The sequence below is a fragment of the Micromys minutus genome (genome assembly GCF_963924665.1).
Source record: "Micromys minutus genome assembly, chromosome: 6".
NCBI lineage: Eukaryota > Metazoa > Chordata > Mammalia > Rodentia > Muridae > Micromys > Micromys minutus.
The window spans coordinates 2,780,146-2,797,813 of record NC_137975.1 but is presented as its reverse complement, the minus strand read 5'-3'; the positions used below and the strand labels follow the sequence as shown (position 1 = coordinate 2,797,813).

At 45.9% G+C, this 17,668-nt stretch overlaps 1 protein-coding gene across 2 annotated transcripts in view; it reads right to left on the bottom strand.

The window, feature by feature from the left end:
- Window positions 1-13,915, bottom strand: part of NIBAN1 (niban apoptosis regulator 1) — a 148,091-nt gene extending 134,176 nt beyond the window's left edge. The window contains exon 1 of one of the 2 annotated variants that reach the window (XM_080917565.1): window positions 13,810-13,915. In XM_080917565.1, coding sequence (XP_080773691.1) covers window positions 13,810-13,864 — 55 coding nt within the window. In that variant the 5' untranslated portion in view covers window positions 13,865-13,915. The remainder of the gene's footprint in view (window positions 1-13,809) is intronic. The other variant, XM_080917566.1, reaches the window with a different exon arrangement.
- Window positions 13,916-17,668: the final 3,753 nt, after the last annotated feature.

The window sequence follows — 17,668 nt, the reverse complement described above, 5'->3', positions numbered from 1 at the left end:
GAGTGGCTTTGCCTGAATATATGTGTGTGTGTGCCATCCAAATGCTTGGTGTCTGCATAAGTCAGAAGAGGGTGTCAGATCTCTGGAACTAGAGTTATGAAGGGATGTGAGCCACACTGTGTGGTGTTGGGAACCAATCCTGGGTCCTCTGCAAGAGCAACATATGCTAAGACAGTTCTCCAGCCCCTTAAATGTAGTGTTAAGATTTCTAATAGCAGCATTTAAAAGTTTTGATTATTTCGTTTTAACATCCTGTGTTTGAGCCAGTAGTGGCAACTTGTATGTCTCCGGTACAAAATGGCTGTTGGTGCTTAGTTCAAATACTTTCCTTCATTCTAATACTTCAAAAATTCGTATGGTTTGAATTTGCATCTTTGAAATTCACAGTATGTCCTCAGACTGGCATTGTGTTTTAATTCCAGCATGTATATATGCTTAGATGGTATAGGCTGAGAGGATTCTAAGTCACCAAAAGTCACAGCAAACCGTTAGCCTGTCTTCCTCGTAGGAATCGACTTAAAAGCACTAAAAACATCACCAAAAGCTGGGGTCCACATTACCAGGGGGACCCGACTATGAAGGGGTCAACACAGAAAGACCCTGGCTCTGGACAGGCATTTCCAGCAGAAGATACTGAGGGTGCTGTGGGGTTGTCAAAGCTGGGAATGCCTTGTGGGCAAGGGCTTTCTGCACAGTAAAGACAGGCTCACTGGTGCACACTTTTGTTTCTTTGCTGCAGAAGAGGCCCGAGGATGGGCTGGCTGCCAGTGTAACAAATGTGTGAGCTCCAGGTCAATTAGAAACCATGTCTCAAAAAGAATAAGGTAAAGAAAGATGTCTGATGTCAACCTTTGGCCTCTCTCTCTCTCTCTCTCTCCCTCTCCCTCTCTCAGTCTCGCTGTCTCTCTCCCCTCTCTGTCTCTCTGTATCTCTGTTTCTGTCTGTCTCTGCCAGTCTGTCTCCTTCCTTCTCTCTCTGACTCTATGTCTCTGTCTCTCTCTGTGTCTCTGTCTCTGTGTCTCTGTCTCTCTCTGTGTCTCTAGCTCTCTGTCCCTTTCATGTTAAATTCAAATGATATATGGCACTTTGTGGCCTCTAGAATAATTGGGCCCAGGAGGGCGAGGTGTCTTTAATGTGGATCCAAGGAGCACCACGGACTCTGTGGATTGGGGTCAGGAGCTCCAGAAGTTGCAGAGGGAAGAACAGCATCTTTATTTCTGTTGGTCTCCAACAGCAGTTCTGCGTCCTGCTCAGCTGTGAATAAAGGCATCGAGCAGACCCTGCCATCTGCAGAGCCCACTCGTGTTTCGACACAGAGTTTTTAACTCCACACATCCTAGAACACGCTCATGCAGACTAACAGTAGTTACCTACATAAGACCTTTGTCACTGAATAACTTAATAAAGCAGCACAAACCTCACTATAGCACAGGATTTTTAAAAATATTTTGATTAGAGCAACTGTAGCAAAATTGGCTCGTTTTTTAATCCTGTGAAAATGTTGGCTTCTTTTTTATTTAAAAATGTTATTGTGATAGATAAATGAATGAAATGTCATTCTGGGGAGAGGTCTAAAGGAGTTCGTGTTGCATTTGTACTGAAAAAAAGATGTCTGTCCCCAAACAATGGTAAGTTCCCAGTCACATTGGAACATGAGATCTAAAGGTGCTTCCCTTAGCTCCGAGCCCAATCTGATTAACATTCGCATGAACTGTAACTTGGAGCCACTGCCCAGTGGTTCTTACTTCAAGAGCATGCGCACTAAGAGGAAGGAAATTAGCGCAGTAGTGCATGTCTGCCATCTCTGAGCACTTGGGAGCTGGAGGCAGGAGGATCTGGAGTTCAAAATCAAACCCAGCTCTATAGTAAATGAGGCCAGTTTGAACTACCTGAGATTCTGTCTCCAAAAAAAAAAAAAAAAAAAAAAGAGAGAGAGAGAGAAGAAAAAAGAAAAGAAAAGGTGCATAGAAAAAAATCATATAATGTAATCAATGTAATGTGGTCCTCAGATCCCCCATCCCAACAATTATGCTAATCAATTTATTTGTCTATCAGCAATGGCATCGGGCCTTTGCAGAATAAATAATTGGTCTTCACATTCTGTCATAGAATACCTAGCTCACACATTTGTTCTTTGACTAATTAACATTTGGATGTTTAAACACAATGCCGCTACAGAAGCAATGGCATTATAGTGTGTTGGGACACTCTAGCATTGTAATTAGTGCTAATTAGATTCTTTTCAACAGCTTGTTGAATTTACAAATTACTGCATGTAAGGTCTTCTGCTTCCCTTGTTCCTTGTGGAAGACTCAGGCACCATAGTTTAAAGAGAAACAGTTACCTTTAAGTAACTCTTCTCAAGGCTGAACAGCAAACACTCTCCTAAAGCCAGGAAGGACATTAGGACCAGACCTCTGTAGGAGCGGCAGTATTCCAGGAGCCAGATCATGTCCGGCCAGAAGTGGCTATGGAGTACTTCCCTCCCTTCTTCCTTGCTCCCACTTTCTTCCCTCTCTTGTCTTGAGACACCTTTCTATTTCATTCGACCCATTCTACATAGGAGAGACTGAAGGCAGTCAGTCCACAGATGAAAAAGTTACAAAGAATTCAGCTTCAGACACAAGTCTTCAGGAGGTTGTCTTACGTGATTTTCACATTCGACCACTCCATAATTAGCCACTTATACCTTGCTCCTCAACATAAATATTTTTCTTTCTAATGAAGAAGTTGCCTAAAGTCATTATTTTCTTTAAAGAAAAGAAAGGGGGCGTTGAAATGATTATCTAACCTGTTTGTAAGTCTCACAAAGTTAGTGTTTGGATACATTTTAGTTTCTAGATTAAGCTATGTAAGACCTACCATCCCATCAATTAAAAAATTCATCTCCGGCTGGAGAGGTGGCTCAGAGATTAAGAGCACTGACTGCTCTTCCCGAGGTCCTGAGTTCAAATCCCAGAAACCACATGGTGGCTCACAACCATCTGTAATGGGATCTGATGCTCTCTTCTGGTGTGTGTGAAGACAGCTACAGTAAACTCATATACATAAAATAAATAAATATTTTTTAATTTATCTAAAAAAATAGCAGATCAGGGTCTAGAAATATGACTCAGTGCTTTAAAAATGCTTGCTGAGCTAGTGTCAGGACTTGAATCTGAATCCCAGCATGTGTACACGGGATGGAAGTGTGTGCCTGAACCCCAGTGGCTGACTCAGGGCAGGGTGTAGAGACAAGAGGATCACTGGACCTGCCACCTGTCAATCTAACTAAAAGATGTTAACAGGCTCAGGGAGTCTGCCTCAAAGGAATGTGGAAAGTGATGGAGGAAAAGACCCAATGTTCCTTGTACTGATGAGGTTTCACACAAACTAGAGTCACCTAAGAAGAGAGAACCTCAAATGAGAAATTATTCCATCAGATTGTCTTTGGGGCATGTCTGTAGGATATTTTCTTAATTGCTAATACATGTACCGCTGGGCAGTGGTTCTGGGTTGTACAGGAAAGCAATCAGAGCAAGCAATTGGAAAGAAATGCATTGGTTTCCGCATCAGAGCCCACATCCAGGTTTCTGCCTTGAGTTCCTGCCCTGACTTAGCAATAGACTGAGTTTCAGATACACAAGCCAAATGTAGCTTTTCTCCCCAAGTCGCTTTTGCTCATGATATTACAGCAACAAATAAACAAAGTAGGACATTCCCATAGCCTCAGACACCCCAACCTTGTACACACAAACACATGTGCATAAACTCCACACACGCGTACAGTAAACTTGTTCAAATGAAAAAGCAGATCATTTAGAATTGAGATATGAAACCAAAAGCTCAATAAATGTTTTGATTTCTACTTTTGGGGTAGGTTATAGGAATGAACTTACAGAAGGCAGTCTCAGCGGTCTAGAGGGACACTGCCGTCATGTTTCTTTATCTGAGACCTTTACTGGCTGGGTACCAGGTGGGCACTTAATAAATGTCAGCTTCGACCACCGTCATTACCGTACCTCACGTGGAGAGCTGTTCTTAATTAAGACCTGACGTCTCAGTCGGTTTGCACAGGGCTTACTCAAGCTCCAAAATTCTTATTTACTTTAAATTTAAACAGGACATTTCAATTCTTGTTACTCATTTAATCATTCTCTCCAACACAGCCATTTTAAATATTTATACTCCAGACGTTACACATTCGCCATTGTTGCTAATAAAAATCCATCTTTATTCTGATGCTAAGCCTGTGTCTCTTTGCTTGGGCAATTACTCTGACATATCATCTCACTCTCTGAACATGACTTGCATAGGAAATAATTTCTTAAACAAACACATTCAATCCAAGTTTGGGAAATGCTCTGGATTCTTTGGAGCAAAACAAAGAAACTGTTGCTTGCCTTGTGTGAGCCTCAAGTCAAGGGGACCTGACCACTAACTACAAAGGACATCCTTTCAAAAAGAAGCCACGCTTTGCCTCACCGCTGAGCCCAGCTCATTCATCAGCCTTGGGGCCTCGACACCTCCCCTTTGTCCCCCCACAGTCCTCTGGAAAGGGACAAAAAAGGTTTCCATCAGGTGGGTACCACTTCTTTTTCTCTAGAGGTTTCCAAGGGCACATAAGCACAGAAGTTGTATCGTCTCCCAAAACACTGGCAACTGGGAGTATGTTTTCCTAGTCCTCATGGCACATGTGCCTTCCTCTGTCACATGGAACATGTTCCTACTTGCTTCAGGGTGAGCGTGATTCTTTGGTTTGCTTTGGACTTTGCCTTTAGCCAGGTCCAAGGTCTGGAGTGGCCTGTGGTTTGGGGCCCATTTCTGCTCCCCAGGGACTCTGTCCAGTCTTCCGAATGGCAAGGGTGGGAGCGTGGCCCAGCTCTGTCAGCCCCAGAAACTGCCTGGCCCTGTAAATCCATAGGCACATGATCTGTCCCAGAAGACAACTTCCTATTATTTCTTTGGTAGTTTTCCTCCTTAATTTTCCTTTTTCTCGAGTCAGATGCTAAAATTTTTCATTGACTCTTTCTTAATGTTGCCTTCTTCACTTTTCCATCTTCAAATGTCTATGCTGTTTTCTGAAATACTTTAACTTCATTATCCAAGAAACGATAACATTAGTTTTTGATCACAGGATTTTTGTTTTTAAATTTTTGAGTTCTTTCTTTTTTTTTTTTAAAGTTGGTTCTTTTTTGTTTTTTTGTTTTTTTTTTTTTTTTTGTTTTGTTTCTTTCTTTCTTTCTTTCTTTTGGTATATGATGTTAGGAGTGGGGCCTCACGCTCACGCCCAGATGTGGTGATATGAATGTAGAGCTTCAAGAACAGTTTTGTGGAGTTGACTCTCTCCTTCCACCTTTGAATGGGTCCTGGGGATTGAATTCTGCCAGGCAGCAGACCTGTACCTCACTACCCCAAGAGCCCTTTCTCATATTCCATTGTCACTGTTACTTGGCCACACCCTAAGCTTGTTAAACTCTGCCAAAAAACTGGCCAAAGATGTCACAGTGAAGCCAAGTCAAGACCCTGGTGCTAGGACAGCAATGAACTACCACGAAGCCCCTCCACCAGGTCTCCTGCTTAGCACTGTCTTAGACAGCACAGCACCCTTCCTCAGCCCCTCAGCTCCTGTGAGAACACAAGCTCTTGCCCTGGTCTTTCTTATAGACCGCAGCTATGATCTTAAATACCATATCTAACATACACCTCATCTCCCGCCTTAGCACCTTCATGGATCCTGTCATAAGCCCCTTTTATTCCCTTCATGGCTCTTATCAAATATGGGATAGGATTTACCTCCTCAGTTACCACTGCCTTCTTGCCACTCCCCCGACTTTATTCGCAATCATGCTTCTCAACATGTGCTTCAGAGAGGCGCCCACCCAGCAGTGATCCTCACTGGGCTAGTTAACCGGGCTAATTCCGCACTCTTGCCAGTTATGTTGGTTTGAATAGGATGCCACCACTACCACCCCCATAGACACATGTGTGTGAAAACTTAACCCATAGGGAGTGGCACCCCTAACCCATTAGGGGGTGTGGCCTTGTTGGAGGAAGTGTGTTACTGTGCGGGCCAACCTTGAGGTCTTACATGCTCATGGTATGCCCAATATGGCTCACAGTTTCCTTCTGCTTCCTGTGGATAAGGCTGTAGAACTCTCAGCTTCTTCTCCAGCACCAGGTCTGCCTGCATGCTGCCATGCTCCCCACCACGAGAATGGACTAAACCTCCGAAGCTGTGAACCAGCCCCAACTAAATGTCCTTTGTAAGATGGCTCTGGTCATGGCGTCTGTTCACAGCAGGAAAGCCCTAAGATGCCAGTGATGACTGAGAGACTGTGGCTCGCCTCTGACCAGTGGGCTTGTCAGAGATGTCTACCAGAAGACAAGTGTGAAGACGGTGAATTAAACCTGGTGATGAGCACCCAGGGCCTCCTGCATTATATAACCAAGTAATGACGCACAAAGGCAGCGGCCTTCTCATGAAGAACCCAGTGCTGTCTATACTCCTGACTCTCAGATGGCCTGGAGTTGGTTCCTCTCTGTATGATTGAAAATGCAGAATGTGTGGACCTGCACCACGGGTAAACTCCTGACGACGGAAAAGTTCATCTGCTAACCAGACAGTTGGTAAGCAAAAGAAAGACTCGAGAGGAAAACTAGGAGAGAGACCTGAAAGAAGATGTGTGCTTAAGTATAGAAGACAATGGTGATACCACGAGGGACTAGGCAGAAGCCATTACGAACTCGAAGATGACTGGCCCGGTAGACTGGGACTGAGCAGCTCTGGATAACCCGTGTGTAGTCGCTCCTTGAATCCAGGATGATGGCGACCTCCTCTAAAAATACGGTGTAGCAGAAGAGTACCCCAGTCTCCGCACCTGCGTTGATTACTTTGCTGTTGTCATGATAAAATACCTGACAATCAACTTAAGGGGAAAAGGGTTTTCTCTGTCTCACAGTTTGGGGTGGAAGAACATGGAGCAGAAGGTTCTAGTTATGAGTAGCAGGGACACATGGCCGCCGTCACATTCACCCGTGGTCAGAGAGCCAAGAGGTGGAAATGATGCTCAGTTCCCCTCTTGTGTCAGCCTCGGAGTATCAGCCCAGGAGGCTGGCATGGGGACACTCAAGGTAAGTCTTCCCTACTCAATTGAACCTTTCTAGAAACACCCACAGACACTCTGAGGCATGTTTGCCCATTACAAGGCCTACGCCATATATGATGGCTATTCTTGGTTGTTGACCTGACCTCATAACTGGAATTAAGACCCAAATGGCTGGGTTCACCTGTAAGGGATTTTTTTTCTTAATTAAATCATTTGAAGAAGCAATTGAGTCTATTTCAGATCTTTTAAGTGGGAAGATACTCCCATAATTCATATCTTTTAAAGTGGGAAGGTCTATCTTGAATCTGGGCCACACCTTCGGCTGGAAGCCTATAAAGACATGCAAAAAGAAGTTTGTTCTCTCTCTGCCTGTTTGCTTTGCTTTCACTGGTAAGTCCATTCCTTCGCTGGCATTAGGACCTATCTCTGTGGAACCCTGTGCACACTAAAGAGCAGCTGAGACATTCAGCCTGAACTCAGGGCTGAGCAATTATTATGTTCTTAAACCTTCCACTGGTAGGCAGCCATAGTTTAGGTAGCTAGACCACAGCCTGTAAGCCATTCTAATAAATCTGATAGATAGATAGATAGATAGATAGATAGATAGATAGATAGATAGATAGGTGATAGATAGACAGACAGACAGACTGTATAACTCCTATTTCTCTAGAGAACCCTGACTAATACACTGTAAGTCCTAGAAGCTTCTAGGGGACTCTGGACGTTCTAGCAAACCCTGGCTTACTATTTTAAATGTCTGTACTTCTGAGGAGACCACATAGAAAGGTCCCTGGAGAGAAGGAATTCCTTGGGTGAGTTAAATCCCCAGCCGACATGCCAACTAAATGAAGGGGACAGATAGAACCACCCAGCTGGGCCAAGTTCACACAGTAGAATTATAAGCAAGTAAATATGTGCCATATCCTTAGGTAGTTTGTTGGATGTCGATAGACAGCTAAAGATGGTGGGTGTTTTGGAGAGACAAGGGCACGTGGAGGCTTCTGCCAGTGAGGTCCTTCCCTCAGCCTGGGTGATGTCTGCATGGACATTGTTGACTTACAGTGATTCGCTGAGCTGTGCATTGGCTCCATGTGGTTTTCTGCATCTGTGTTTTATTTTAAAATAAAAATAGTGTTTAAGAAGGAAGGGGAAACAAATGTCCACGTGGCTTGGCAAAGAGAAATAGGCTTTTCTTCCAAAATTCCTTCAAGCCTTTTAAACACCATTTCTGGGATCACAGCAAAAAGTACCCTTTGTTTCTGACCTCATAGAGTTGTTCCACACAGTATGAAGCACAGAAATACAGCTTCTCTGGGTCCTAGTCCTGACAATTTGCAAGACAGAATTAATTGCTTTCATCTCTCTAAACCTTTTATATTTTTCCCAAGAAAGGGGCACTTTTAAAAGCTGGCTTGCATTTTCCCTACTGGCAGCAATTTGCTATTCTCTTCTAAATGTATCCCCCAGTTTCTGAGAACAAAATCTGTGTTGCATTTGTGTACCTCTGTCTGTGTGCGTGTGCATGCCTGGGCCTATGCAAGGGGGTGGAGGGGACTTGCCGTGTGTGTGTGTGTGTGTGTGTATGTGTGTGTATGTGTGTGTGTGTGTATGTGTGTATGTGCGTGTATGTGTATGTGTGTGTGCGTGTGTGTGAGTGTATGTGTATGTGTGTGTCTGTTGCATCTTTCTTTAAAACTCTTAGCATCTTAGCCTTTGTGTCCTATATTTTCTAAAAATGCCTTAGACAGCCTGTAACAGATAAATTGTGCTTTATTCTTGGTCTTCCCTTCCCTCCACTCTCCTCCCCTCCCCTCCCCTCCCCTCTCCTCCCCTCCCCTCCCTTCCCCTCCACTCTCCTCCCCTCCCCTCCACTCTCCTCCCATCCCCTCCCCTCCCCTCCCCTCCCCTCTCCTCCCCTCCCCTCCACTCTCCTCCCCTCCCATCCCCTCTCCTCCCCTCCCCTCCCCTCTCCTCCCCTCCCCTCTCCTCCCCTCTCCTCTCCTCCTCTCCACTCTTCTCCCTTCCTGTCCCCTCCTGTCCCCTCTTCTCCCCTCCCCTCTTCTCCTGTCCCCTCTCCTCCCCTCCCCTATCTTCCCCTCCCCTTCCCTCCCCTCTGACTTCACTTCCTGTTCCCATGGCAATCTGGTATCATCTGTCTGTTACTTCTTTACTAACAAAAAGGTTCTCCAAGTTTCTGTTTAAGAGATTAAAATTCACCACCATAACTCACACTGCATGTGTTCTGAGTACGTCTTCAGTACATGTATTTTAGTTGAATTATAAATGAAATAAAATTAACCCCTCCAAGTCCAGAATCTTCTCTCATTCTGAACATTAGATGTGGATTTTCATAAAGATTATCTTCTTGTTTCCAGTGTCTTGGTTATTCATAAAGATGGGTTAGATTAAGGCTTCTCTGTAGACAGTAGCAATTCCATAAATAACAATGGTTTATATAAGACACAAGTTGATTTCTCTCTTATTAAGGTTCTAAGGAAAGTCACCTCAGGCTTCATCTGAAGGTTCTACTTGTGTGAACTCCACAGGAGCCTACGATACTTTCATCCCTCAGCTCCGCTCTGTATAAACTCCTGAAAAAGATGTGTCATTGTCCAAAATGGCCAATCCTGACAAGTTCACATCCAGCAAGCATCAAGGACGGTAAAAAACATTACTCCTGTCCACTTGACCTGTGGACCAATAACTTTCTTGAAACAGAATATGACACTTTTATTTATACCCCATTGACCAAAACCCACTTGTACGTCCCCATCTTTGTGCAAAGGAGGCTGGGAAGATCTTTATTTGGTTCATGTGGACACTTAAAAAATGTTGAAGACAGAATAGAGAAATGCTGTTAGGAGACCACTAGCAATCTTTCTCACTCTCTGGTTGGTTTTTTGAGACAAGGTCTTATTTCCTCAGGGCTAAACCCTTCCATCTGGAAAAGAAACTTCTTAAGACAAGGAATATAAAGGAAGAATGAAACAACAGGATATTTTAGGACAGAATTTTTACAAGGAGGTAAGGGAGCAGGAAGTCCTTGGGCAGTGGTTCTCAACCTTCCTAATGCCGTGACCTTTTAATACAGTTCCTCATGTTGTGGTGACACCAAACCTTAAAACTGTCTCCACTGCTACCTCATAACTGTACTCTTGCTACTGTTATGAACCATAATTTAAATATTTGTGTTTTCTGGTGGTCTTAGGCGGCCCCTCCATGGATGTAAACAACTGGAGATTTCAGGAAATCCCTGAAACTGACCAGATTCACTCCTGAAAGTCAGTAAACACTCCTGAAAGTCTGTCTCAGACAGCCAAGCTGCAAAGAAGACTCTGCTAGACAAGTCCAGCAGCCTGGAAGAAGAACCAACTACCTCAGCTGCCCAAAAGAAACAAAGACCAGTGAGCCAAGCTGACTAGAAGAGACTCAGAGCATCTCAGTCACCTGCGAAGGACACTCTCCACCTCACAAATGACATAAAACGAGAAGAATATCTGAGGCTGACCACTGAATAATTTTATGCAAATAGTAAAATAATTACTAAAGGCTACCAGAGGGCATCATGAGGACAAGTCAGTCTCTGCCTTGCTTGTAATGAATCTGTCATGGGACGTTACTAGAAGCCCTCTAAGCCATCCGAAAATTAATCCCCTTTAGGGAACATGAGAGTATTGGTTAATGGAATGAAGTCATTCCACAACACACCCGGCCTTGGTCTGCTGGGAGACTGTCTGAATTCTAAGACACAAAGTCCTGTCCAAACATCCACACCAAGGTTTGAGGCGCACAAACCAAACAGCCCTTGTTAAACGATGGGCCTGAAAGTGAACATGGTTAGAGTGTTACCATTCTAGAAGTACAGCTGCTTCACACAGATACAAAGTCAGCAAAGCTTAGAATTTATGGACTAGCTGTTCCCTGCCGGACAAAGGACATACTGTTATTGTTATTGTTGTTGTTATTGTTGTTGTTGTTGTTATTGTTGTTGTTGTTGTTATTGTCAAATCTGTTTCGCCAGATGGGAAACCGGACTTAAACCCCGGCCTTTAAACCTCCATTTGTTTTACTCACAATGAACTCAAAGCCTGAGGATATTTGTGGGCTCGAGGATGGGCAGGGGGATAAATGCAGGTTATGGTTTTATTTAGGGACCTGGAGCTGCTGGGGAGTCAGAGCCCCGTGACCTTGGTTTGCTCGTGCAGGAATAAGTCCAGGCTCCACCCATTTCTCCAAGACTCTTTCCCTTCTGGCCCGATCTAATGCTGTCACGTGAGGCAGAGGCTCATTTTCCTCTGGAGGTACTTCAACTCCTTTCTTCCCTCCCCAGCATACACACCACGCAGGCCTCCGTCCAAATACAGAGAGAGAGGATAACTCCGGCATGGAGTAACTGCAGTTTTACTCACTTAATTATGATTATCGAATGAACCCTACACAGTGGTTGTGTGTGTGTATAAAGGTTGTTTTAGAATTTGAGGATAATATTCGCATCAAGTCACAACAAAGGTCATGACCTTGAGGTGTGTGAACCAGGTGTGTAAGGCGACTGGTCTCCCGCCTTGCCGGGGTCCTGACCCTCGTAACTGGCTCTGCATCAACTTTAAGTTCTTGTGCAGTGAAACATCTCACAAACTCCACAAGCACGATTTTGCTCACAGGCTAGTGCAAGTCCCTTGTTAGTGTTCTGTGCCATCTCTGAGCCCAGTACTCGGGAAAACCGCAAAAATAGAATTTCTATTGGCTTAGTCTCCAGCTAAATAAAACACCCACCTTTTCTAAGACCACCACTGAGGGGCATGTGACTGGGTTTGTCCCCTAACACTGATGACTACTTGTCTTGAAGTGAGCAGAAGCAGGAATCTGGAAAACCAATTATAGCCCTGCCTTTAATCTGCATTCATATGGCATCCTTTATAAAACATTTGGAACCGCCGTGGCTGACAACAAATATGGGATTAAAAAATGAATAAATGCACTCCTTTTAGACATAATCTCAAGGTCCAGAAAGGGGCAACAGGAGAAACTTCACCATTTCTTCTAAAGAGTTACAGTAAAACGTGGAGCTTAATACATACTTTTTAAATTCACTTTACACCCAGCTCACTGCCCCAATCCCAGTCACCCCTCCCACGCCCCCCTCCCCTTCTCCTGTGAGTGGCTGGAGGCTCCCCCTGGGGGCTAGGCACTTCCTCTCCCACTGAGGCCAGACAAGACAGCCCAGCTAGAAGAACAAATCTCACTGAGAGTTTTGGGGAAATCCCTCCTTCAGTTGTTCAAGACCCACATGAAGACCAAACTACACATCTGCCTAGAGAGGCTTGGTCCAGCCTGTGTACGCTCTTCGGCTGGTGGTTCAGTCTCTGAGAACCCTAAGGGCCCAGGGTAGTTGACTCTGTTGGTCTTCCTGTGGAGTTCCTATCCCCTTCGTGGCCGCAATCCTTCCTCCTATTCTTCCACAAGAGTCCCCAAGCTCTGTCCACTGTTTGGCTGTGTGTCTCTGCATCTGTCTGAGTCAGCAGCTGGGTGGAGCCTCTCAGAGGACAGCCATGCTGGGCTCCAGTCTACAAGCGCAACACAGGATAGGCTGCCCACTCTCTCCCTACCTATTCAGTTTAGTACTTCAAGTTGTAGTCAGAGCAGCAAGACAGCTAAAGGAGATCAAGTACAAATCAGAAAGAAGTCAAAAGTATCGCTATTTTCAGATGATAAGATGGGATCTACCAGAGAACCAACAGCTGATACATTTTGCAAAAGAAAAAAAGAAAAAAAGAGAGAAAAAAAGCTGATACAAAATTAACTCAAAGAAAACAGTCACCCTCCTTTTTCAATACATACTTTTAAAAATACTTGGGAAGCCCGGAGTGGGACACCAAATTCCCAACTAGGTGAATGTCAAGGGCTGAGGACAAGATTGGGGTGGGCGGGGTAAAAGTCAATTACTAGGAAAGATAAGGAGTCAGGACTCCCCGCACTTTCTGTGTGACTGAGTTTTGGTTTCCTCTGCTCTTTACTGAATCACCCTGTATGCCAAGATCTAAAAAGACATTTCTCCCCCATCTAAAACTTTAACAGCTGTTGCAAAAACCACGCTAAGCTTCCCCTTTTGTTTTTCCTCCCTCTGTGTGGGGAAGGGAGGGAAGCTGTCCAACCTGAAAAAGGTAAAGATTTCATCCTTTTCAGGCTTCTGATGAAATCGCCCTGCAATTGGTGTGAAGTTCAGGAGAAGGTGTGGCCTGCGCTGCACTTTACAAAACCAGGCCAACATGACCCGAAGGGAAATTCGGATAGCCCAGGACCTCCCCACAACTAAGGAAATCTCAGAACTGGGGGTATCCCCAGTAACCTCCGAGAGCCACCTTTAGAAATGACTCAGAGTCAAGTACAAGCAAGCCAGACAATTCCCAGCAGGGAAGGAACCGACTGTGAGGTTAGAGGGACACGGGGTGCGGGATGCAAGGGGGCACCGACAAAGTCCTCTTCAGCCACCCTCACGCCTCCTGACAGGTCGAGCATCATCCCGTCCCCCATCCCTACCCAACCGGAGCCGCGCGAGTGCCTGAAACAGCACGAACGTCTCTCCCGGAGGCGAGTGCGTGTCCAGGAGCCCGACGCCTGGCCGCCGTTAGCACCAGCTAGCCGGCGCTCCCTCGTAGCACCGGTGTGCAGGTGACCAGGCTAGCCCTGGCTCCGCGCCGCCCTGCCGCCCTGGCCGCCGTACCTCGGATGTAGGCGCACTTGCCCTCGTCCAGCTGGCTGGAGGCCGAGCCGCCCATGGCCGCGGTGCTGCACCGGAGGCAGAGGACTGACACCAACTGCGCCTGCTGCTTGCCGCTGAAGGTGGATGTGACAGGGAGCTGGCTCGGTAATTAAAGGGCCGACTTCCTTGAGAGGCGTCACCGGCCCGGGCGCCTCCTCCAGGCCCGCGCCCTCGGATGTCGTGTGGGCTGGGCCGGGGGCTGTCTTCCCGCCCTCGCTGCGCTGTTGAGCCCCGGGGCTGTCATAGGAGCTCCTAGGACTGCCCGGAGTAAAAGGACTTTCCTCCTCCTCCTAACTTTTCACCAGTTCGGGGACAGTTCCAGACCCATCGTGGAGGGGGGGTGGAGAGAGCGGTCCTCTGCCGGGCCACTGCAAACTTCTCCCGACTGGAGAGTCACAGGAGTCCCACTAGGTGGAGGTCAGGAGCCCATTTCTCTCCCTGTTTTCCAGCTACCTGTCTCAGATCCCTGCCCCACCCCAGCCCCCTGAATTCTCTTGCACAGAGGTATGGGAACCATAGAGAGTCAAACCTTGCAACCAAGAAGTTGTATTTGGGAGATGGGAATTGAAGAGGAAGCAGAGAAGAGAAACGAAGAAGCCCAGAATACACCAAGTCCTGCCTAAGACTCCAGGAAGTGTGTCCTGACATCCTGAGGTTCAAGTCGTTTTACCACATGGTTTCTGATCTGTCTCTTCAGTTTGGCAGCCTCGGGCACAAACAGCTTAGGCAGAGGGCTCATCCGGATTTCTTTCTATTCTTAGAGGCCAGGATTTTAACAATTCCTATCAACTTAACCAGGCCCAAATAGGACTTTAAAGCTTCTCCCCACCTGCCTCTAAAGTTAATTCACCCGAACTTTTAACACAAATATTTCTCACAGCTCACACATGGAGTCTCTCACACCCAGTAAAATTCTGTCATGTAATTTCAAAGTATGTCCAAGGTCCAGCGAATTCCTCCATTCGCCACTGCCCTCCTTTCTCACATTGAGCCTTGGGACAGTCTAATTTGTCTCCTGGCTTCAAAGAAAAAAGGCAAGGGTCTGTTACAGCCTCAGGGGCGGGGGGGACTTTTCCTCTAAATTAACAGCGGTCCTGTTTCTGCTCCCGGGGTTCCGTTCCTCCCCCAACCCCCATGCTCACATTTGAACCACTTGCTCATTTTTACTCTCTGGGTGCCTCATTCATTCATTCAACTCTCACAGACTAACATCTCCTGCTGTGAACAGAGTGCAGGCATCTCATTCAGGAAGCTCTGGATTTTCCTCTCAGCCCATCACACAAGGTGTGTCACAACATACCTGCAATTCCAGCACTGGGAGGCCCCTGCAGGAGTGGCTTACTTAGAGAGTTGGAGGCCAGTTGGAGGCATCAAGACCCGCCCCCCCATCCCATATCCAAAAAAAAAAAAAAGAAGAAGAAGAAGAAGAAGAAGAAAAGAAAGAAAGAAAGAAAAAGAAAACAAAAGATTGGAAGGAAGGAAGAGAAAAAGAAAGAAGAAAGAAAAGAAAGAAAGAAAGAGAAAGAAAGAAAGGAAGAAAGAAAGAAAGAAAGAAAGAAAAAGAAGAAAGAGCAAGCTAACATCTCAGAGAGACCTCCCTTGAACCCTTTCTAAACACCCACCATGATAATGCACACCTTTACTGCCAGGTCTCAGGAGGCAGAGGCAGGCAGATCTCTGAGTTCGAGGCCAGCCTGGTATTCAGAATCGGTTCCAGGACAGCCAGGGCTACACAGAGAAACACTATCTCAAAGCAATAACAAATATACAAAGAAAACAAAAACGAAAACAACCAAACAAAAAAGTTGAAGGGCTGCACTCAGTAAAGCCGGTGAACACAGAGTGCTTCCAGGCACCCAGTCAACGATCAAAGTGCTCAGTGTTCGACTCCTCTGTCAGTATTACAGCTGCGGGGGCTGGAGAGATGTCAGCAGCTCAGAGCACTGGTGATGCTTCCAGAGGACCCAGGTTTGAGTCTCGGCCCCCACGGAACAGCTCACAGCCATTTTTGTAACTCCAGTGCCGAGGGATCCAGCGCCCTCTTCTGGCCTTCTGTGGTACTGCATGGATATTGTCCACATTTCTAGCAAAGCACATAAAATAAAAATCACTTTAAAATATTCTGGCTGGCTCTTGCAGTACGAATTTTTTTCTGAACGGTACTAATTCTATTACATAAAGTGATCTGGTCGCACCTCACAGTTCTCTTCTTGCTACTGAGGAAAACAGGTTGGGATCTCCTGCCAAAAGTAGTTTGAGTTTTTTCACCACGTGTAGAGTTTAGAAACGTGACTAGTCTGATTTCTCCCTCGTCTCCCTTTTGTGCGGTCACAGGTAGATTTGTGTGGAGTAGAATTAACAGGCTTGTGACCTGTCGAACTCAGCTTCAAATCTCTGGCTGCCACGTGACCTGGACAGGTTGTGTTGGCTGGCTTTCCTCACTTTGACAATACTGAGGCGAATCAGTTTACAATTGGTGTTTCTTTGGCCCACGGTTCAGGGGGTTCAGTCACAGCCTGGTGGGCACACTGCCTTCCAGCCTGTGCCGGCACAATTTATCATGAGGTGGTTTTGGTTTTTCGGGTTTTTGTTTTGTTTTGTTTTTATTGTTTATTTGGGTTTTCCCACTCTACCGCATGCCTTGGTTTTCTGAGATAAGGCTGTGCTATGTAAGACAGGCTCACCTGGACCCTATGTCCTCCTCTGCTCCCTTAGAGCTGAACCTGCCCATGGCACCTTGCTCAGCACTTCACATCATGATAGGAGCATGTAGCAGAGTCACCTCGCTGCCACTGGGAACCCTAGTGTCTCCTTCAGGACACTTCCAGTGACCACCCCTCACCAGACCCCACTTCCAAAAGGCCTGTCGCCTTCTCTAGCTCTACAGGCTGAGAGGGCTGAGCTCTCAGTTCATGGACATTTGGGGAACATCGCTATGTGGGTTTGTGATGCGTATGTGCTTGGCCCAGGAAGTGGCACTATTAAGAGGTGTGGCCTTGGGCTGGAGAGATGGCTCAGTGGTTAAGAGCACTGAGTGCTCTGAGATCTGATGCCATTTTCTGCTGTGTCTGAAGACAGCTACCGTATATGTATGTATGTGTGTAATATATATATGTGGAGGGGGGGTTGGCCTTAGCCTTGTTGGAGGAGGTGTGGCCTTGTTGGAGGAGGTGTGTCACTATGGGCTTGGGCTTTAATATCCTAGTCCTGCCTATCTGAGAATGCCCAGTTTGTTCCTGGCTTTCTTCTGATGAAGAGGTAGAACTCTCAGCTCCTCCTGCACCATGCCTGCCTGGATGCTGCCATGCTCTTGCCTTGATGATAATGGACAGAACTCTGAACCTGTAAGCCAGCCCCAATTAAATGATGTTCTTGTAAGACTTGCCTTGGTCATGGTGTCTGTTCACAGCAGTAAAACCCTAAGACAGGGTTTCCTCATCAGTTATGTGGAGGAATTTATAGGTGCCTTATGGACTGTTGCCAAAATCAAGTTTCCTCAGGTCTCAAAGCACTTACAAAGGAGCAGATAAGGGTGCAGTGGGTAGACACTGAGTTATTATCAGCAGGAAAAAGACTGAAAATAAAGGAAGTTTCTAGAATTTTAATTGACCCTTCAAATCATTCATGATATATCAAGGAAAAAAAAAAAACACAGGTGTTTTCCCCAGTCCTGCCCCAAAGAAAGATATTTTTCTCTTAGTGGTTTATAGGAAAAAATGAGAAATTTATATTTTGATTTCTTTTACTTTACTTATTTCGGGGGGGGGGGGCACACACTACAGGACCATGTGGAACACGGAGGACAACTAGCCAGAGTTAG